Genomic DNA, 22,964 nt, shown 5'->3' on the forward strand with positions numbered 1-22,964 from the left:
AATATGCCTCTAGCGATAGAGAGGAGGGCCCTTGGAGGGGGGTTTGGGACCCCATCTGGTGGAGTCTATTTTCTCTCTCTCTCTCTCTCACTTACAGAACCTTCATTAACAATATCATTCTCTCTTTTCTCTCTAGTCTTTGCACGTCTCTCATGAAGTAAAAGGAACCTTGAGTACGCATTGAACACTCATCATGAGCATTCACCATCAATCACTTCCGTTGTACATTACATCTGCCATTTGTAGCACCATGTGAGAGATGCTTGAGATAGATTCCTTTTTGTAGTTTCTAGTACAGATACTTGGCATCTCCCATCCTTGACTCGCACTCTGCAATCATTGCACTTCTCGTGGGGTTTCAGGAGAGGTAGTTAAGTCATTTACTAAAGCGACTAGATAGATTTTGCATTGGCACTTGGCCAGCATATTCTACAGATCCAACGACCCATTTGTCTATTTGCATCACTACGTCCTCTGAGGCTTGCAAACTGACAGATGCAAAGGCGACGAACTCTATTCCATAGGAACGAGAGTTATAGGATTGTTTGGGATGCATATACCGGCAGCTCTTGAGGAATTTCCGAGAGATGAGTTTCTAGGTGAGCACAAGGTTCACTCTTAGTCACATCTAGACTGAGAAATCCGAATTCTTTTATCACGCTTCGGTGTTGGCATGGATATCCAAGGGATGGGATGAATAAGGATTTCTTTGCGTATTTCAGAGTGTTCCAAGGGGACTTCTATTAGGGCCTTGCGAGATCTTGCAGATAGGTTACACGCAGATCCTGATGAGATCCTCGACATAGCTTCAGAGTTTTTTGAGCATTTATTTACTACAGATTAGTTGACTCATGACATTTTGCATGCTAGAGAAGAGGTTTGGTCTCATGTTCAGCCTATGGTTATAGAGGTTATGTGTACAGGTAACTAACCCCATTCACTTTGTGGGAGATGTGTGATGCAATTTTGGTCTTGATGGTGTATCTTGGCCAAGAGAGGATGGTTTGACTCCGTAGTTCTTCTTGCAGTTTTGGGATGTCTCAGCCCCGTTATGCTTTTTGGCTTACAACACATTTTTGAAACAGGAATGATGCCTACCACTATGTGTTCGGGCCTCATTTCTGTTATACCAAAAGGCAGAGATGCATCGTGTCTTCGACAGTGGAGGCAGATCACTCTCATGTCTACTGTGTATAAGATCTTTTCTTGCATTCTTAGTATGCGTTTGAGACCATTTCTGCGAGATTTCATTCATGCTTCTCAAATAGGTTTTGTGCAAGACTGATGCATTTTGGACATCTTCACGTTCTATGAGGTAGCATCAGTCAGGACAACAGATAGACTTCATGCTTCTTGATTTTGAGAAAGCTTATGATAGAGTTGATTAGGGTTTCTTAGAGGGCACTATTCAGAGAATGGGTTCCCCATATAGTGGATCAGAGGTGTAGCTGCATTATATATATCGTGTTGTCTCTAGTACCATCACCATCAGAGGCCACATTGGAAGGAGGTTTCCTTTGTCTCGTTCTGCTCGGCAGGGATGCCCCTTGGCAGCTTACTCGTTCTGTTTTTTTGTTGAGGCCATGTCACTCTTCTTGCGCCATAGGACACTCTAGTTGCGAGGTCTTATTATGCCTTTAGATGGCTCACTAGATTTGTTGGATCAAGAGTACACAGATGACCCTATGCTCTTTGTACACTATGACACACACAATTTGGGATGTTCTCGCTACTTTTTACTTGGCCATTGCACTCATCAAGTGGCAAAAGTGCTTTGGTTTTCTTGTAGGAGTTGATGAGGATTCTGGGGTGTGCAAGAAAAATTTCACTTGACTGCAATGGCAAAAATCGATGACACTATCCATAAACAAAAACCAAGGAGAGACGTGTGACAAAGCATGGTACAGAAATTGTTTCCAAGGCTCAGCCCAAGGGAACAATTCGCGTACTATGTGCTTGGTAAGCAATGCCTTGCTCTGCATCTTTGGAGTCTAGATCAATAATCACCAAGCCTCCCTCCTCTTTAGGCAGGATGTAGTGCACCAAGCTATCGCAAGAAGAACTTGGTTCACCACAAGGGTTCTACCAACCAAAGACATCCAAGGAAGACCAATGGCAAAGTTTCCTCGTGACAGATTGTAGAACTGACTCAAACTATTGCTTAACTGACACATCAATGCCAACGTGAAAGCCCAAATTATCTGCATGTCTGTCCTTTGGGTAGGGCTGATTTGCAATTGTCACCGATTTGGCCCCTATCCATGGATAGGGCTGAATATCTACAAGTGTTGAATGCATCAATATATTTGCTGATTTTGCAGGAATCACTTCAGAAGCTGCAGGATTTATGCTACTTGTGAAGCTACATGTACTTGGCATGTGCAAGGCACCCAGAAGAAGGGAAACTAGTAGAGCATGCATGGACCCATAGAATGGCAAGAAATGCTGAGAAAGGGGGAAGGCTATTGAGGCCTAGCATTTGACAGAGCATGTAGGGCAAGTGGATACTTAGATAGTACATACATAGCAAGTGATGGACCAAGCAAAGCAATTTGCTTATAATAACATTGTACATTCCTCTATTGGAAAAGCTCCTTTTGAGGTTATTTATGGCAAACCGCATCTTAACCCAATCCTTCTCACCAAGGATAAGATATTCGCAACTGAAGAATTTGTTCGAGACTTGGATACCGCTTACATGCAAATGAAACGCACTATCCTTAGATCTAAAAAAAAACATAAGAAAGTAGCTGATAGACATCGTCGTGATCTCAAGCTAACTGTGATCTCAAGCTAACTGAAAGACAATTTGTTCTTCTCAAGTTTGATAAGCGCGACTTAAGAAACGAGCCAATCAGAAAGGGAAAGTTGTAAAACTTTTCAACAGATATTATGACTCGTTTAAGTTTACGGAACAGATAAATGACGTTGCATTTACATTGGATCTTCCAGAGACTTGGAAAATCAATAATGCTTTTCACATGAGCCTTCTTTGACCTTTCATTGGCGAACCTCCTACAAGACCAATTACCGAAGATCCCCTTGAGGTAGATGAAAACTGAAGAAATACTTCTTCCAAGATAGATCATTCACCATCACGAGTGCCGACTAAAGCCTTGAAGAACTCATCGTAAGTACTTACTAAAGTTTAAAAATTACTCCCCTCTAGATGCTCGATGGATGAGGGCATCAGAATTGCAAGATTTTTCAGACATCCTGCATCAGTATCATGAAGCCATACAATTGAGGACAATTGTTCAGTAGCCAAAGGGATGTAATATTTTTAGCTACGACTACAGATAAATGAAAATGATTTTTGTGCACACAATGAATTTATGAATTTGTTGGTACCAATTATGAACGGGTATATTTTCCATTGTAATGTGCTCCTGGAAATTTATTCTTGTGCGAATAGTATGATTAGTAGAATAGTAGCCGGACACAATGCAGAATAGTTTAGAACAAGCACATGAATAAGATGGTGTCCCCAGTTCGCTCAGAAAAGCTAAAATTTAATAGTTTTGCGGTGGCTGCCAAGAAAGTGGCGTCCGGTCGGACACAGTGGAAATACGACCCGGCAAGAGTCGGCAGACTGAGTTGGGAGAGACATGAAATTGACCGAGTTATAAATGCTCCAGATTAGCCAGAAAAACTTGGTTTTAACTCTCATTTTTAACTCTTAAGGTTTAAAACCTTTAAAAAATGAGTGGCCAGGTCAGTATGAGTATCTACACCTCTTCATTGCCTTGGAGGAGCCCGTTGAAGTATCCCAGTGGCTGCAAGAGTATGTAGCAGCTCACTCCAAATAGCTGTCAAAGTGGTGGATATAGGAGAAGACTGTGAGCCCAGAATCTGAACACAATGAGCCTTCTAGATGGTCCAACGAGTGATGCTACATATCATAGTAAAAACTCTATCCCGTTGGTAGAGGTCCAGTTGATGACTTGTATCTCAAATCATTCGTAGATGCCGGTCTATATCCCAACAAAGTAAGCATGAAGACTAGATTTGTCCGCGAGCCCTAAAAAAAGGGGTGTGACCCCAGAAGTGCAAAGGGCCATGCAACTGTCCCCCGTGTCACAAACCATCGTGAATACCCACTCTAATCAACAAATAACCAAATTGCCCTCCACATTGGCTGAGCATATGGGCAAACCCAAAAACACTGTCTCAAAGACTCAAGCTGCAAAGTACATCTTTGGCATCTTAGCTCATGACCAATGATGGCACCAACAAGGAATCCTCCATGCGCAATCGTCCACGTGAAAGGGTCCAAAAGTATGACCAAAACAAGCAAGATTTGGTCAAATATCCCTGGCGTTCACATGCTTTTTGCTGCGGGGATTTTAATAATGCGCCGGCAAACACGGACAATACAACTGGCCATTCGCATATGTTGAACTCAGAACGTTCTTCCTGGGATGCTATGGTCAGTGACACAGGTGTTTTGGATCTGTGGGCCAGTACTCGCTCTTCGGAGCGGGGCTACACTTTTGCTCATAATGCTCGCTCGGAATATAGAGCACGATTGGATCGGTGGTATGTACTGGGCTCTCCACAATATGATATGTTTGCATGTGATATCAGGATTGATCGCTCCTTTACTCTATCTGATCGTTTTCCTCTTTGGCTCTTGATACATAATGAGGCATTGGATGCAGATTCCCCGCTTCCCAATAAGCGATTGCTGTATATTAATAATGCTTATCTCTCGCATAAGTCATTCCAAAACTTGATTGAAGCGGTGATTCCTCCACTTATCTCTCATATGTTTATAGATGTGGATGTGACTTGGTATTGTTTTGTCATACGGATCCAAGCAGTCATAGAGTATTATGGTTTGTGGTACATGCACCGGTTGAGAGATAAAATATAGAAAGATAAGGTGACTAGTTAAGCTTTAGAAAGTGTTGCAGACACTAAACGGCTTACTCAATCGGAACAAGATGAATTATGTGCAACTAAAGCCGCTTTGAGCTTAATAACAAGAGGAAACTGAAAAATGAAAAGTTAGATCAAGATAGAATGCTTTAATGGATAAAGGTTGTTCATCGAAGTAGTTTTTTAAGCATTTGCATCATTCAAGGCAATCCATATCTATCAAAAGGGTTAAGGTCAAGATAGAATGCTTTAATGGATAAAGGTTGTTCATCGAAGTAGTTTTTTAAGCATTTGCATCATTCAAGGCAATCCATATCTATCAAAAGGGTTAAGGTCAATAGTGGGCAATGGACGGCCAGTAAAAGTCATTTGGCGGATTTCATGGTGGATCATTTTCAAAAAGTTTTTACGAAGCCTGAAGCGCCTTCAAGGAGGTTTTGCGAGCCAGACAGCTATTGTTGTCATATGTGCATCCTATATTGACAATGAATGATGCAGCTACCCTTGAGGCTAGTTTTATCGAGGCTGAGTTGCATGACAACTTGCTGCATCTTGGCCGTTGGAAATCCCCTGGATGGGAAGGTCTTACGATTGAATTTTTCCTTCGCTTTTGGGAGTCCCTTAAACAGCCTCTACTTTTCATGATCAATTATGCATGGACTACACAATCATTGCCGCAATCGTGGAAAGAAGGATTGGTGAAATTGTTGCCCAAGCAAACGTTATGTGAATACTTCTCGCATTGGCATCCAATCACGCTTATGCCAGTGGTTTACAAATTGTTGTCAAAAATGATAGCTTTCTGTATTAACGATTATCTACTCTCGGGCTTACACCCTGATCAATATGGATGCATCCCTCGCCAGCAAATTATGGATAATATTGCTAGTGCTTTCGTTGGGATTGAGTATGCAAAATATACTAGACAGGATGTACTCATCATGCAGGACGATATAGAGAAAGCTTTTGACACTATTCAATGGGACTTGCTCAGATCATGACGGCTTTGGGCTTTGGTTCTAGAATGTGTCGGGTGGTCTATTTTCTATATGAGAATAGTCAATCTGCTGGAATTCTTGATGGTGAACTGACTCGGTTATGGGACCTTGGTAGATCGGTTAGGCAAGGTTGCCCTTTGAGTGCTATGTTATATGCTATTGCTACGCATCCTCTGTTGTTGTATCTGGACTCCTTAACCGCTTCTGGGCATTTGCATGGATTAGAATCGCCGTCTTGTGATCATTTTGTGATGTAGGCGTATGCGGATGACTCCATGTTTTGGCATAAAAATAGGCCTGAGGATGTTCAATGCATCATGGATGCTTTACATCTTTATGGGCTGGCTGCAGGTCTGCAAGTGAATTTTCAAAAATCTAAATTGTTACCATTGCGTCAAATGGATTGGCACTCGGTATTATGGCCAATGAGATAGTGAAGCCTCATCAAATTGTCAAACATCTTGGTTATCCGCTGGCTTGGTCAGTTAACAATGCGAAATTATTGGATTGGGTTGAGAACAAATTGAGGTCTCAATTGCACTATTGGAAATTATCCACTTGATCGCTTCATGTAAGACTCAGAATAGTACAGTCCATATTGGTGGCTTACGTGCAATTCTTCCTGCCTATGTTGCATTGGCCACCCCGTCGTCTTCGGACCTTGATGTCTCGGATACTAGAGTACTTCTGGTCTACTTCCTCTCAGAAAAAGGGTCTGTGTTTGCTTGCGATGGATAAGTTATGTACTCCAAAGCGTTGTGGTGGTCTGAATATTCTGCATTTGGGCTCTCATGCTATAGCAAGAAAGGCCACTTTGTTGTTGGTGTTGGTTGAGCAAAAGCAACCTTGGACGCAAATGTTTGCGTTTCTATGCTCTCATGCGGTTTCTACACCAGTTTTTGGCCATTGGTGGCCGTCGTATTGGGATGTGGTTTTTGGTAAGTTTGAGGCCACAATACCTGGATGCCCCTTTGCTTCCAGTCTCGTAGCGGATTGGAAATTGGTCACACAGGAATTGTTGTGGCATGGTAGAGATGATGCCTGTGGAAACTCACTTCGATTGGAAAGTTTGCATTAGAGTCGGGTTTTTTATCAAACTCTTGTTCAATGCTCTCCTAGACAGGCTTATTTTCTCTGCCAGAAAGGTATTAATAGCATAACTGATGTGACGGACGCTAATGGACACATGCTCTCATTTAGACAAGTTGCTATTACCTTTGGGCTTGGGACGCACTATAGGCGCATGTGGGACAACATTAAAAATTTGGTTGACTCCATATCTCTTGATTCACCGCTGGTGATGGAAAACCGAATTTGTGATTGGCGCTACGCTAGTTCTTCGATCTCTTTGACTTTTGCAAAGAAAGTGTACTGTCATTTGCAGTCGTCCTCCTGGATCCATGAACACTGTGATAAGGTATGGAATATGAACAAGAGTGTTACATGGTGGCGGAGTAAAGTCATGAGAGTGTGGCATGAGAAATTGCCTTTGAAGGATCGACTGTTTATGTGGAGATGCGTCGTTGGGGTTCTCCCGATTGGCAAATTTCTGCAATCCAGAAGATTGGCCTCTTCGAGATGTGTCCGATGTGGTGCAACAGTTGAGAACATTCCACATTTACTATGGTCTTGTTCTCATACGCTACAGTTTGTGGATTGCATCTCTACAGCTCTTCGCACACGTTTTCCTGCCATGCATTTTGGTAGGATCTTTGGAGTACTTCCGCCATTGCTTCGGCCGTATGCATACTTTTTTGGCTGGGTCAGATTTTGGGCGCTTTGGACGGTGTGGAGAGCACGTAATTCCCTCATGTTTCAGCAGATTCGAGTGGACTATGTTTCCTTCTTCAAGACATCTCTTTTACAGTCTCCCCAAGTTGCCTATGACTTGGATGAGCTTCCCGTCAGTCATTATGAGCTCTATTTTGACTGTTTCTGATTTCCTGTTTGTAGTATTTCTTATGGGTTTTCCTCATCTTGAGGTTTCCCATTGGTAATTCAATCTGATATTACAAAAAAAAAGTGTGTGTGTGAGAGAGAGAGTGTGGGTGTGCGCCACATCATAACATTGTGACACTCGGACATTGATCGGTATATGCCAAGTGTGGTGCAGTCCTTCGAGCATAATGATTATGCACACACGTAGGATGGCCAAGAGACATGCTGGCTTGTTCCAATCGATGCTTGCCTTGGCCCTGAGTGGTGGACATGCTGCTATTGAACTGAGTTGGAATATCCACCTACCGTCATCTCACTGTTGTCTGCGAGGGGTAGCTGCCTATTACTGCTGCCGAAGCATGATTTCCGAACAGGCATCTTCTCCACCGCAGGTTTTACCAGTGTGTGTGACAAGAACTGCGAACGCACATCAATCCTGCCTTCTGGGCATCATGGACAACATGCACAGACTCACACATGACCTAGCCGGAACTTGAACATCAACAAGGTCTACATGCGCCTAGAACATCACCAACCTTTCCCAAAGTTCAAATCAGTTAGGACAGGGTGCATGCAAGAGTGACACTTCTAGAGAGCCACTGGATTCATCCTCTTGACAACTCTTTACTGTATCTGCAAGGTGAACTACGTGGGATTCCAGTCGAGTTCCTAAGGCATGATAGGAAGATAGGCCAGAGAGAAGCCTCAAGTTTTTCTTTTTCAAAGATCCTGCATACATTGGCCACATGATGCTCTTGCTCTCAGGGATGATGCTAAGGTCCGCCAATCCCCGAAACAATTACCCACCTTTGCTATGTGCATCGACGTAATCATGGCAAGAGCATTTACCCCTTGAACAAATGGCTCCATTTGTCATCAACGATTATGATGCATACAATTTAACATCTAATATCAGTTTGATAAGCGTGTGACCATCCTGACAAATATAAGTTTTTTTTAAAACTCGAACAGGTTTTTTTGAAGGGTGGGTTGACAAGCACAAATGCGAACACGAAAAGCTGAGAATGGCTACACAAAGATGGCTGCAATTCTGTGGTAGCAGCATTTGAAAGTAAAAACTTTGAGCCCAAAAACTGTGCTTCATCTTTCTATTGCCTGATCAACTCCAACAGGCACTCATACATGCAGTGCTGATAGTTTTCTGTAATTTCCTACAGAAAATGAGAATAGACGCTGTTGATGTTCACACCAACTAGTCTCATCCTTCTTCAGCGCACCTGCCTTTTGTCTGGTGATTTCCAAATGGTTAGCCAAGTCTTGTAGCCCAACATTTACATAGATTGTGGGGTATGCAGTAGCCTCCCTGGGCTGGAGGCACACTGCACAATTAAATGCCTGCTTGCCCAGTTGCAGGTTCCCATGCTTAACACAAACTTTTAAAAGCGATAATCATAGGGATGCATTGGGCTCCATTGACCTTATCTAATTCCCCAGCATAACCATGGAGGTTCACCATCATTTCATAGTGCTCGATTTGTGGAGTTAAGCAATGTTCTTTGACCATGGGATCAAAGTACCTCACCCCTTGTCTTACCTGCCCAGCAGAGCTGCAAGCTGCAAGAAGGGAAAAAATTAAAATATGTTACCATTAGGTTTCAAGCCTACCTGCTGTATTTTTTGAAAGTAATATTAGCATGCTTCAATTTCTCCTTGTTGTGCATGGCCAAAAATTAAAGCATTCCATGGAGCTAGACTTGAAACTAGCCCTAAGCCTTCACCTTGCATCTGCTAATATAGCTGTAAAGCATTCTCACTTTGGCCCTGCTCAACATATGCTGAAAGCATGGCAATCCATAACACAATGCCATATTGGGACAGCCCATCAAACAATCTCTTAGCTGTCGTTAAATCCCCACACTTTTCGTACATGTTCAAAACGGCACTGCTGACATACAGATTTCAGTCGTAATCTTTCCTATTAGCATCATTACGTAGAGCTTCTCCAATGTTCAAAGACTTAAACTTAAGCAAGGATTCTCCTATGGTGACAGCTCTTCCTTCTCTGACAACAAAGAGCATGCTTGAAGGGATATGACAAAATTGCGTTCCTCTGGACACTGGCCTTCCTCATGCATACATTTAAACAACTGTAAGGCTCTATCTGGAAGATCCTGTTCAGTGTAAGCCCAAGGGCATTGCGTTCCATAATGCAGCATTCTTCTTGTTTAAACCACAAAATACACTCTCAGAAGCTCAAAAGTCTCCAAACTTTCCGTACATCAACACTGGGACATTGCCAATGTAAAGAATAGTTGCCCAGAACGGGAAATCTGAATGGGGGACGGGGAACGGCAACCGGTATGAAATGCCATTCCCTGTTTCAGACACTCACGTCTGAAACACGGAACAAGGATCCGGAACGGGAAGCTAGATAGGGAACGGAGAACGGGGACCTGAAAAGGGCAACCACCAAGCCGTGCTCATCTAAACAAGGCACTCTTCCCACATTTGTCTGTAAAGTAGTAATGCCTTCCTTCCTTGACCACGTTCAACATAGCCTGCCAGCAAAGAAGTCCATGCCATGACACCACAATGAGGCATCGCAGCAAACACCTCTTCAGCATTTTCCATGCTATCACATTTTCCATACATGGTAATAAGTGTGGTGCAACAAAGGCATTATGATGATAACCATTCTGTCAGGCATAGTCATGTATTCGCTTGCCGACTGCGAGATTAGATGTGTTGGTACAAGCTTTGAGCAAGCTGACATATGTAGATTCATCTGGTTGGTAACCTTCTGTCAACATGAGGTTGTTCAGTTGAGGGCTTCAAGAGCGTCACCTAACTCAACATGACCATTTATCACAGCCGTCCAAGAATAAGTCACTTTGTGAGGCAATTTCTAGAAGACTTCAAGGGCAGCATCGAGGGCAGAGCAGGAAACTAACGTGCTGATGAGGTACTCTGCAAGGAAGTAGTTGCTGGAGTCAAGGAGAAGAGACCCCATGCGTGAGTACAGCTAGAAAGCATAGGTACAGACTTTACTTTTCTAGCACAAATTAAGGAGAGACCAATAGAGGCCGTTAGAGGGAATGTGCCCCAGCTAATCCATCTCAGAAAGAATGTCGAAGGCCTTGTCCAGCCGACCCATTTTGCAAAACCTTTTGGCTTCGGAATCCAAAGCGTGAACGGAATGGAGAGGCGAAAGCCTATGCGACAGTTCCATTTGCTGCTTGTTGGGCTCTGCAACTTTGCTGCTGCTGTTTTGAAGTGGAACACAGGCATTTGCGCTCCACGTGCCGGGAGAAGGGGAGGTGTGGCAAGCCCATGCCCACATGGCTGCGGCCTACCCCTACGTTTCTTGCCAATGGGTCATGCAGATAAGCCCTCCAAGAGCCCCATACGCATAGCAGTGGAGCTGGGCTGCTGCTTCAGCATCGTCGCACCTGCTACAATCGCTGCTGCAAAGTGGATTCCAGAGCTCCTGGTAACAAGGCGTCCACAGGATGAGTGGCAGTGCCGGTTGAGAGAGAAGCATCTCATCCGAAACCAGACTCACAGTGCACGTGCCACACTTCTGCCCCCTTTCTCAAAAAAGTAAGCGAATTGGGGGCAACACTTTTTGTAGTAAAATCGAATCGTTGCAATAGCAACTGCCTTCTGCAGTGCCAATAAAAAGAAATAAGGGTACCTAAGTTGGTAGGTATGTATGTAAGCCTACCCTACATCCTCGTCATCATCATCATCAGCATCACATACTCCATCATCTCAAAACATATGGGGAGGGCTACAATCACATGAGGGCTAATGAGGTGTACAATGGAGAAAGTATACAATGGTGATCATCCCATGAACTCTCTCATGGGTCTCTGCAGTATGGCCTCAATGTCCTTCATATTCAGCACTCTAGGGGGGGGGGGGGGGGGGGGGGGGGGGCTCGATGTTCCAGGAGAGAGAGGGAAGAAGAAGAAGAAGAGTAATTTTAACGTCATGGGAAACTATCCCAAGTGACCTCAAAGATCTATCCGACGAGAGTTGAACTCAAGACTTGTTAGTCAAGAGGGAAATGGCATAACCAATCTACCACACTTGGGTGATAGAAAGGTTATACCATGTTCCTCTTTTTATTCACACATACACACACACCCCCCAAGAAGAAGAGAATTTTTAACATCGTGGGAAACTATCCCGAGAGAGAGGGAGGGGCGGGGGGGGGGGGTTGTTGGGGGTAGCGGGAGTTGAGAGCCTGCTCTGTGTGGTTTCCCTGCTGCCATCACCCAGTACCTTTAGCCCCAGTCCTTATGTGTGCATGAGCACCCTTCCATGTATCCAAGTTTGAAGAGAATACAGAGTGATGATGGAGGCAGTAAGATGGATGAGGGGAATCATCATGGAGGCAGGGGAAAGGACAGAAGAGTTGCATAGCAGCAAGTTGGGGTGAGTAGCCAATCGAGTGAAGTGTGACAGAAAAACAAGGAGATAAAGTTGTGGGCCTCTACCACTGAAAGCCACGTCATTCATAACTATTTGCATAGATTTTCAAAACATAACTTATCCTATAGCTTTCAATGTGCTCTAACGAATAAGTCATTGATAAGAAATCATGACCAAAACATGCACAAGGCTGCAAATATAAACATGGAGTACCGATGCCAACCTTCCATAAATGCATGCATGACTCTTACTGCCACCAAAAACAAGCAATATAGTAGAATAGATCTAGAAGAAACCTACACGACGAACAATGCCATCTTCACCACAACTCATAAATATGCGTGAGCTTCCTGGCTCAACTGCTAGTTTATGAACACGACCTTGATGTTGAACAAGTTTCTTCGTCTGAACTGAACCAGATTCCAAGATATCTGCTTGCCGTACCTGATCAGAAAAGGCACAATTTCATAAATACATAGGGAAACTTTAAATATTGTTAAACTCAATCAAAAAGTGTTTTTTCATATTTGCGGTAGAATGCAAGCTGAGGTAGCACACAATTCACACCAGCTCCATGAGTAATCAGCCAACTAAACGTGAGCTGACTTGATCCAAGGTCCCAATAAGCGCCAGCCAGAAATATAAGCATTCATTCTCAAGCCCAGTTCAAAACTTCACATGTGGGTAACCATTTGCTTCGCAGGTATAAACCTGTACTGCAAACAGGGGAACAGTCTAAAGAGAAAAGAAAGCAATCCAAACCCTGTGCTTTGGTGCACGAGCATGACAAAAATCTCTGAGAGTTACCATTCTGAAAAAATGGCACACCCCAAGTTCACAACTGCCTTTACGTGCATGAATTATCTCGCCTCACTCGTTACTTAAAGATGACCCCATAATCACCGACTGCATCGTAATTGTGGATCCTAAACTAAGAGGAGGCCCAGGATCTGTGGCAAGCCTTGAACCTGTCAGCCGATAAGCCTTGTACCAGTCAGCAGGAGCCCCTTTGCCTCCATTCTCTTGTTCAGCTCAAAAGCTGGAGTCACTCCAGTTAAAAATTAAAAGTCAGACAAACATCTTAACCCATTCAAAGAAGCAAAACCATACGACCAAAACCTTTGGTATTTAAAAGTGTGTTCAACAGTTGCAACATCATAGATAGTGACCACAACAACCCTCGTACTACTATAAAATGTTTCTAGCATCATGATGCACAAATGTCGCAAGTCAATGATGTTCACCTTGTGCATTAGCAAGCAAAGCATTCAATGCTGGATATAACTTTGGCGGCAATGCGTCTATGATGCCTAAAGTAGTATGCATACTGATCACAGACGAAGTGAATTTCATTAACAATTAGACGTCCTCAGAATCCAGATCCAGATCCAAATTCACCTTCAAAGCAAAGGAAAGTGCAAGTTATACACTCATGGTAATCATCCACAAGAAAATATAACCAACAGCTCCAGCATGCATAGTATCAACTAAATACTATGAGTTCCTCAAGAACTTGACTAGCAATCCTCTCAGCTTTAACACGAGCCCACACATACCATTGAAAAGCAGGTTGCTGTGTGCTTGGTTCCACATATTCAAGATCTTGTAAGACATTGTCCTGTTCAAGACATGGTCCATCTACGCTTGTGGCTTTAATTGTCTTAGAATTTAAGAAAGGGAACAGGTCAAGTCGAGGTCCAGAATACATTAGACGCCGCAATAATTATAGCTGGTAAAATGCATAATAAATCAGTGCGCCGCATATCAATCCAAAGAAACCAAATGTTTCTGAAATAAGTTCAACAACTTTTATTTGCAAATCCTCGCGACTCAGACATTTTAGTATTTTACTAGATTGATATTTAAGAAACAGCAAAAAATTCCACAACTATCAGCTGATAACAAGTCAAACAAAAAACTTCACTATGCAAATCCACAATGCTCTTACTACAATTTAAACAAATGCCAAGGAAAAGCCCAAATTCACCCATGAAGAATTATTTACACACTCATGGTTAGTCATGACTTGTCCGAAAGACAAAATAACCATCAGCTCCATCATGCACAGTACTGACATAATACTACGACATCCCCATTACCCCTATCATTGTCTCAAGAATGGGTGCAGAACTCAGTATCAATACATTTCCCAAGGCAACACACAAAAATGCGCACACACACACAGATGACCATGTACCAATTGAAGATCTGCACATTGTGTTTCTAACATGACTCCAGAGATGCAAGGCAGACTCAGCCTTAATGCGGCACATGCATCACTGGAGATAGAAGGTCCACAATATCTGTTGAGCTTAACAACCTTAAGAAACATTATCCTCACAATAGAGACATCTTCTTGAATTTATCGTTGAAAAGGCTATTTGGACATGGCCGATGTCCCTACATGTACATATATGTATATACATTATGTCAAAATCTTCATCAATAGCATACTATTCCTTCATGTCATCAAGCTCATGATGATAAGGAATTGACACAGCTGAAATTTGTGGCTTTCTTGATAACGCATCAGCACAAACATTCTTCTTGCACAATCTGAAAGTGGAAATAGAGAGAATGTTTGCCCATCGCATATGCTTTTTCGATAACTTTGACTATGTCAAAAAGTATCGCAAGGTCTGATACTCTATTTGGACAACAAAATCAGCACCTAGCAGGTAGTGCTTCCAACTTGAAAGCGCACGAATCACAGCCAATAGCTCTTTCTCATAGATCAGCAAAGTCTTTTCTGGCCCTTGCACGATTCTGTTGTCATAGGCTACTGCCCGACCATCTTGCATTAAAACTACCCCAATACTATTGCCACATACATTACATCGGACCACAAATGATTTCTTGAGATCTGGTAAAACAGTTACTACTGTCACAAAATGATGACGTGGCATGACCTAAAGGACAGATACTGGACAGAGGGGTCGAATCCTCAACTTGCAAAAACGATCCAAGAGCCCAGAATTGAAAGGACACCAAGTTTTATAAGTTGTACAAACTTATGGGGTCCTCTCCGATGGGGCCCAAGAGACAAACGGCTAAACCTAGTTGATTACGAAACCCGCTAATTGCAATGCTAATGTGGCAAACCGTACGGACCTCTGCAATTTGTGCTGCTGACGTGGCACCTGTACAGATTTCCGCAAAATGCGCTGACAACCCCTAGCGCTAGCTTTTGAGCCAAGATGCTTTTGAACCTGATGCTTTTGGGGCTCTGCTTTTGGGCATCCCTTGTAATGTTTATAAGGACCCTTGGGGCCTCACTCTATAGAGCATCTGGACACAGAGTTTAAGAGTAGAGGACCCTCGGGAGTTGTACCTTGATGTGATCAATAATAAATAAATATCGAAAGAGACGCCAATCTTTGGGTCCAGTACTTCTGGGCGGCACGGAGCTCCGCCATGCCATGTTCTCTCTCTCTCTCTCTCTCTCTCTCTCTCTCTCTCTCTCTCTCACACACACACACACACACACACTGAAGCCTTGGCTCTAATGAGCCGCAAGATCATAGAGACCAGAGGCTTCTCCATGTTCCCCCATCCATCACTGCGGCCTGTCCTCCCGTGATGATCCAGTGAAGGTCCCCAAATCTCAGTACCACGTGCTATTGTACGAGCAGAGCTAGCTGCCCCCCCACTAGTGGTTGAGGCACTCACCAGATCTGTCTCCTTCATACACCGCATGTGGGAACTTCCTAGAAATAGATATGCACGCCTTGCACTTGAGTCCTCTCGACAGTTAGCCATGCAGGGAGATACAGCATGCTGGTATGGGGAGATGGCATCATGGTTTCAAGCGCATGGGTTCAGCATAGACAGATTGCCTCCCTTCCAGTACTCACTGGATGCGCCCTCTCTGACTCTTACACAGTCCGAGATCACTAGGCTCATTTGCCAGGGCTTGACTCAGCTATACACCAAGAGGACATGGATACAGCCGGCACAGGAGCTGGGCACGAAGATGGCTTTCTAAAGAGAGCATCTCCTCCAGCTTACGAAGGATGGTTTTGTGACGAGGCCCCAGATACATGGACACCCACTTGTCTCATGGGATACGATGTGCTATTGGCCAGATACGCACATCCTCACACCAGCTGCGGATTGAGACTGGGAGATACAGCGGAGTACCAACAGAGGCCAGGACATGCCCGCTGTGTGACATTGAGCCTGAGACAGAGTTGCACTACACATGCCACTGCCCCGTCTACTACGAGATACGAGGCCGCTTCCATTGCTTGTTCAGAGAGGGCTTTGGACCATTCTCTAGAGTCATGTGGTACGAGGATCAGAGATGCCTGGGTTTGTTTTTGCTGGAGCTGCGCAGACACAGAGAGAGCCTGATGAGAGGAGAGGCCAGCCAGTCTCAGAGACAGATCACAGACTTCTTTAGAGCTGCCACTGGACACCAGAGGAGTTACCACCGCAGCAGAGCTCGTCGCCTCACACCAGAGGCACACTGATCGACCGAGCGATTGAGCTGGGGAGATCCAGACGCCCACGACTGCGGAGGACTACACAGCATCGACGGAGGCTGCATCAGAGGATTCGGATCACTTTGGCTCGACATGCACGACGCCTGGTCAAACTACTGACCATGGAGGAGATTGATGAGATCCGCCAGCGACCGATGCTGGATATCCTGTGATCTAGCTATCCCGACTAGCTGTTTAGCTACTTAGTTCACACCTAGCAGTTCAGGATTCCATAGTATTTCATTTTGTCATTTTGTCATCTTGTTACTCTGACTTTGTATCAGATCCACCACATTGTAACTTTCTGGTCTCATAGGTCACTTTGGCCTTTTGAAGACGTTAACATAACATTTCATTTCTCTCTCTCTCTCTCTCTCTCTCTCTCTCTCTCTCTCTCTCTCTCTCTCTCTCTCTCTCTCTCTCTCTCTCTCTCTCTCTCTCTCTCTCTACTAAAGTTCAGTGATTTTGAAGTTTCTGTTCATGTGTTGCAATTGATTTCTCCCTTGGAGTGTCCAAGCCTATAACAAGATCCGAAGTCATCTTTTCTTTCAAGAGATTAAAAGCTGAAATTGTCACGTGCACATCTAACCCTATGTGCATGCGGACAAGCCAACTCCTATTTCTAGGGTTTAGAACAACCTAGGAAGCATTCTAGCACCGTTGTGAACCTGTGCACACGACATGCATGTCCAGGCACTTTAGATTGATTGCATACCCTCTGATTTCACATGATCATAGCCAATGTCTCCTACTTGTACGCATTGGGGAGTGTTCCCATTCAATTGCATTAGCACCCAGCCTAGGTATTTATCTGCGTGTGAATCACCTCTTATTAATAGTTCATCAACTTATTAATAAGGGACATTTTAGCATCATTTTTGAAAACGTGGGTTTTTAAGTGGCATTGCCCTACCCAGCTTTACGCTCATATATAAGCGACCCCAAGTGTCACTTCTCAAGCATAAGTCAGTACCCGCCGTACCTCAACACCTCTCTGGCGTTTTTTCCCCAAATCAACTAGTGTTTTCAGAATTCAGCCCATCGTACCAGATCAGCCAGCGTTTTCAGATTCATCCCTCAGATCAGCCATCGTTTTGCAGTTTTCAGCCCAAGATAGCAAATCCCAGTCAGAATCCCTAGCATTTTGCATTTTCAGCCTTTAGCCTCTCAGATCCAAGCATCTACAGCAAGATCCCATTAGCATGCATCTCAGCATCTAGGACCAATGTATCAGCATTTGTGCGATCTAAAGCAAATACCTCTCTAGCGATAGAGAGGGGGGGCCCTTGGAGGGGGGTTTGGGACCCCATATGGTCTCTCTCTCTCTCTCTCTCTCTCTCTCTCTCTCTCTCTCTCTCTCTCTCTCTCTCTCTCTCTCTCTCTCTCTCTCTCTCTCTCTCTCTCTCTCTCTCTCTCTCTCTCTCTCTCTCTCTCTCTCTCTCTCTCTCTCTCTCTCTCTCTCTCTCTCTCAAAACTATTAATGTGTCAAGCCACTAAAGACCCAGCGGGTTCAGGTTTCCCAGACCCAACCCTAGCCGACCTGCAGATCCCGCCCGAGGGGCCTAAACCCTAAGAGAAGAAGCAACAAAAGCCAAAGAATTCTTATCAACTTACAGATCCTTGCTGAGTGGGGTAATTTTTAAAAGACGTTTCTACCAACTTATGGGACCCCATCCGATGGGCCCACGTGCCTAGGGCATAGTTACCCAGAACGGAAAATCGGAACGGGGAATGGCAACATGCATGAAATGGCATTCCATGTTTCGGATACTCACGTTTGAAACACGGAACAGGGATCCAGAACGGGAAACTGAAATGGGAACGGAGAACGAGGATCTAAAAATGGCCATTCCCTGTAACTATGGCCTAGGGGCCATAAATAAAGCAAGACCAACGCGCACACACACTAAAAACCCAATTGGATGACATGGCAGCAATTGAATGGTCCGGCATTTTACTGAGTTGAAGCAATATAAAGAAATACCGAAAGGGGCGCTAGGGTTTGGGGCCACTGCTCTCTTAGGGTGGAACTCTGCCACTCCCCGTCTCGTGTGTCGTGCACACTCTCTCTCAGTTTAGTTGTTTTAAATTGATTAAAGTTGTTTCGTCTGTTCTTTTTCGTTGGCATGTGGTGCCCTCTCGTTACAGTGGAATCAGAGCTCTAATCGTGTGCTTTTTTGAGAGCATATTGATCCTACCAAAGAGAAGACAAAGCAAGATGGCGATTCCAGATTTCACCATAAATTTTTCTCGCTTTTCGAGAAAGAAAAATCCAAGGAAAGCTTTATAGTTTCTGCAACAGTTTGACATCAACTATGCCATGGAGATTTTTTCAGAAGAATCAAAGATCTTTCGAGCCACCGCTTTTCTCAGAGGCAGTGTGCAATGGTGGATGTCTATAGCTACCAAGTTGCACACTCCAAGGACTTAGCAAGCTTAAAAAGAAAAATTTTGGCCCGAACTTACATGCCTTCAGACATCTTCCTTCGAAGTCAACATCATTCCGCTCCATTGTAAAGAGAACCCCACTCTTATCCGCAACACAACTAGATTTATACAACAATGATCTCAGCTTCTCGCAGATTGGGGTATCTTGAAATGCTTGCCATGGAAACCCTAGAAGATTACAACTTGAAGTTCTTGGACATCTCTCAGAGGCATCTCTTCTCAAGCTGATAATCTTGGAGACCCAGTGTGATTACCATATCTTGGCACTACAATTAAGGCTACAGGAACATTGGCTAGTTCCAACCATTCAGGAGCTTATGGACCATGCTGCAATTGGCTACAAGCTTCTAGAAGGAACCTAACCCTAATTTTTGGTGCAAATCTCAGGATGAAAAGCCAACCATCTTTTCGGGCTCGGCTGACGCCGAGAATGCTTTTTCAGTTGGATTTAGCTGTTTTCTTAATTTTGTTTGAGAACTTGTTTGGTGATCCAATTTGGAATTTGTTTGAAATGAATGGTATCTGTTTTAAACCTGTCTTGGTGTCGATTTGAATTGTTTGACTCTAGTTTTAGTACTAGTTTCAATGATTGGTGATTTATTCCCGGGTGGAGTAGTAAGAAATGCTATTTTGGTATTGTCTGAACCTCGGAACGACACAGACGGGATGTCTGGGGAGCGTTTCGTCGTATGCTTGAACACCTCACGCGAGAAAACTACCAGAGAATGAACCCTAAGCACATATTTAAAGGCCCTTGGCCTGAAAAGCAGTCCACAGGGAAAAGCATCAAACTAAAAGCATTTGGTCAAAAGCATCTGGTACCAAAAGTTGCTAGCGTAAATCTATCACATCATCATTAGTCAGCGCAGATCTCAGGCTACCATACAATGCCATGTGGCATGTTAGCGCAAAGCGCGGAAGGTCAGTACAGTTACTGTCACTTCATCAGTTTGTTATGCAATTGGGTTTTGTGTGTGTGCGCTTGCCTTGCTTTATTTATGGCCCCTAGGCACTTGGGCCCCATCAAAACGGAGTCCCATAAGTTGGTAGGAACGTCTTTTAAAAATTACCCCATTCGACGAGGATCTGTAAGTTGGTAAGACTTCTTCTTTTGTTGTTGCTTCTTCTCTTAGGGTTTAGGCCACTCAGTTGGGATCTACATGTCGGCTAGGGTTGGGTTTTGGAAACCCAAACCCACTGAGTCTTCAGTGGCTTGACACGTTAGGAATTTGTAGCATCCCCCCTTCTTGAAAGAAGAGTAATCATCCGCGATTACAGTAAATCTGCAAAACAACACAAGTTAGCTCAAAAAGTTCCAAGGGGACATTCTGAGGGACAATCAGTTTTCTCATTCTAGATCGGAGCTCTTCACATTTCGACGTAGCAAAATTAGTCATCACACCCATACCACATTGATCTGTAACAGGTGTCTCCATGCACTACATACGCAGGCAATCTCACCCAATTAGAAATATTCAGTGGTTGACACATTACAATGCATCACAAATGCTCACATATACATGTTATAAGACACAATGAACAGCGCCGCTAAGCACTCCCCCGAGACAGACGGTGTCACAAGACGGGCACCACGTGCCAACAGAAAAAGAACAAACTCAACAAACTTTTAGTACTTCAATAACACCTGAACTAAGAGAGAGAAAGAGAGAGACGACACGCGACACGGAGTGGCGGAATTCCACTCCAGATATTATTGGCCCCAAACCTTGGCGCCCCTTTCGGTATTTCTTTATATTGCATCAACACAGTACAAGCCGATACTCGAGACTCTGCACCTTCTCCAGGAAGCATGCCAAAGAATGAGCCCTTAGCACATATTTGAAGGCCCTTGGCCTATGAAAAGCAATTACAGTGAAAAGCCTTCAAAGCTCAAAAGCTTTTGGTCCAAAAGCAATGCCAAAAAGCTGCCAGCTTAATTTACGAAAATCCGTACAGCCTGCCACGTCATCAACCAACGCAAAATGCGGAAATCCATACAGCTTGCCACGCCATCAACCAGTGTAATTTTCAAAAATCTACCACATCATCAACAGCTACGCAATTTCTTGTGTGTGTGTGTGTGTGTGTGTGTGTGTGTGTGTCCTGCTTTATTTCCTTTATGCCACTTGGGGCCCCATCGGACGGGGTCCCCTTAAGTTGGTAGGACTTCTTCTCTGTTACTTGTTCTTCTTAGGGTTTAGGCCCCTCGACCGACATCTGCAAGTTAACTTCCTTCTTCAAGGCTTTGACATGTCAGCAATTTGTGACATCTCCTCTTCTTGAAAGAGAGTAATCATCCGCAATTACAGCATATCTGCAAAACAACTCAAGTTAGCTCAAAAATATTTGAAGGTCATTCCGAGGGACAATCAGTTTGCTCTTTTTGTTAAAGAGTTAGCTTCTCCTTTCGGCTCTTTTGATCAAGGGGCTAGCTTCTCCTTTCGTCCAGATAGGAACTCTTGATATTCCGGCGTAGTAAAATTAGCCATCACACCCAGACCACAGTGATCTTCCACGAGTGTCCTGATGCACTAAAATTACATACCCAGGCAATCTCATCCAATTAGAAATATTCAGTGGTTGGCACATCACAAATGTTTACATATACATGTTACAAGACACAACAAACGCCGCCGCTGCGCACTCCCCAGAGACAAACGGTCTACGGTATGAAGCTACTCAACGACTACCTCGTCACTCCCCCCGCAAATAACCTAAAAAGGTCCGCGCCATGAGCTCATAGAACTGTACAACCAAACACTCCCCAGACCACAATCTTCGTCGCTTGGAGGTTCAAGCATACAACCAAACGCTCCCCACGCATCGGCCTGCATCGTTCGGAGGTTTTCTAGCATACAATAGAACGCTCCCCAGGCATCGGCCTGCATTGTTCCGAGATTCAAACAATACCAAAACAGTATTTCTCACTTCTCCACCCGGGAGTAAAATCACCAATTATTGAAACCAGTATTAAAACCAAAGTCAAACAATTCAAATCGGCACCAACACACGTTTAAAACAGATAGCATCCATTTCAAACAAATTTCAAACAATACTTTCTCAAACAATGTTCAAAAGTATTTAACTAGAAAACAACTAGAGAGGTCATTCAGGGTTTTGTTTGGACAACTGAACTTTGAGGACAACGGGGTTGCCCTTCTACATCATGGTGATGGTTCGGTTCCGAACCTGGAGAGTTGCATCATTCTTGTCGTGCCAAGGCATGCCCAAGAGAACGTCGCAATTGCCTATCTTCATAATGTGGAAATCGGCTTTTCCATGATAATCTTGTATAGTCACTGGAAGTGCACCAATGAGCGGTACCACTTTCTAAGTTTGCCCCGTGCCTAGCTCAGCTTCAATTTCTCCACCCTCTATATCATAATCAAGTGCATCTGCTTCAAGAATTTTGGATGGATGAAGTTCTCCATAGCTCCGGGGTCAAAGAAAATAAGGGCTTTCAAGCCGTTGACTTTTCTATAAGCTCTGCATAATTCATTAAAACTCTCGAGGTGTATACCATAAATATCGGATACTAGTCCAATAGCATGTCTAGCCTTCTTGGCCGGAGGTGGCCATGGGGATCTGTCTAACGTAGGAGCAGAAGGTTGCACTGAGGACGTCGGGATCGCTCAGGACATGTATTGAACAGATGCCCTGTTTGGAAACATTCGAAGCATCGGCCTTCTTGTAACAAGGCGTCTCGTTGACATTGTGTGAGACGAGGCCGTTGAGGTTGTTTTCACGGGATTCCCAAGAATTTATTCGTTGTTGTCGGGAGTTCTGGTTAGTGGCCGGAGGTTCATCTGTGGTAAAC

The 22,964-nt window shown here is 44.0% G+C and overlaps 1 protein-coding gene and 2 pseudogenes across 3 annotated transcripts in view; all 3 read right to left on the bottom strand.

Moving 5' to 3' along the window:
• LOC147420611 (uncharacterized) overlaps positions 1 to 22,964 on the bottom strand; it is a 137,241-nt gene that overhangs the window by 21,530 nt on the left and 92,747 nt on the right. Inside the window, exon 3 of one of the 3 annotated variants that reach the window (XM_086505165.1) lies at positions 12,596 to 12,659. The exons of 1 other annotated variant lie outside the window; for it this stretch is intronic. In XM_086505165.1, coding sequence (XP_086361291.1) covers positions 12,596 to 12,659 — 64 coding nt within the window. Of the gene's footprint in view, positions 1 to 12,515; positions 12,660 to 22,964 lie in introns of all 3 variants that reach the window. One more of the 3 variants, XM_086505164.1, reaches the window with a different exon arrangement.
• On the bottom strand, positions 8,617 to 9,342 carry LOC147420613 (pentatricopeptide repeat-containing protein CRR2, chloroplastic-like; annotated as a pseudogene).
• LOC147420614 (pentatricopeptide repeat-containing protein At4g18520, chloroplastic-like) lies at positions 10,159 to 11,118 on the bottom strand (annotated as a pseudogene).

This window comes from Adiantum capillus-veneris, chromosome 28, assembly GCF_014529385.1.
Source record: "Adiantum capillus-veneris isolate H3 chromosome 28, ASM1452938v2, whole genome shotgun sequence".
NCBI lineage: Eukaryota > Viridiplantae > Streptophyta > Polypodiopsida > Polypodiales > Pteridaceae > Adiantum > Adiantum capillus-veneris.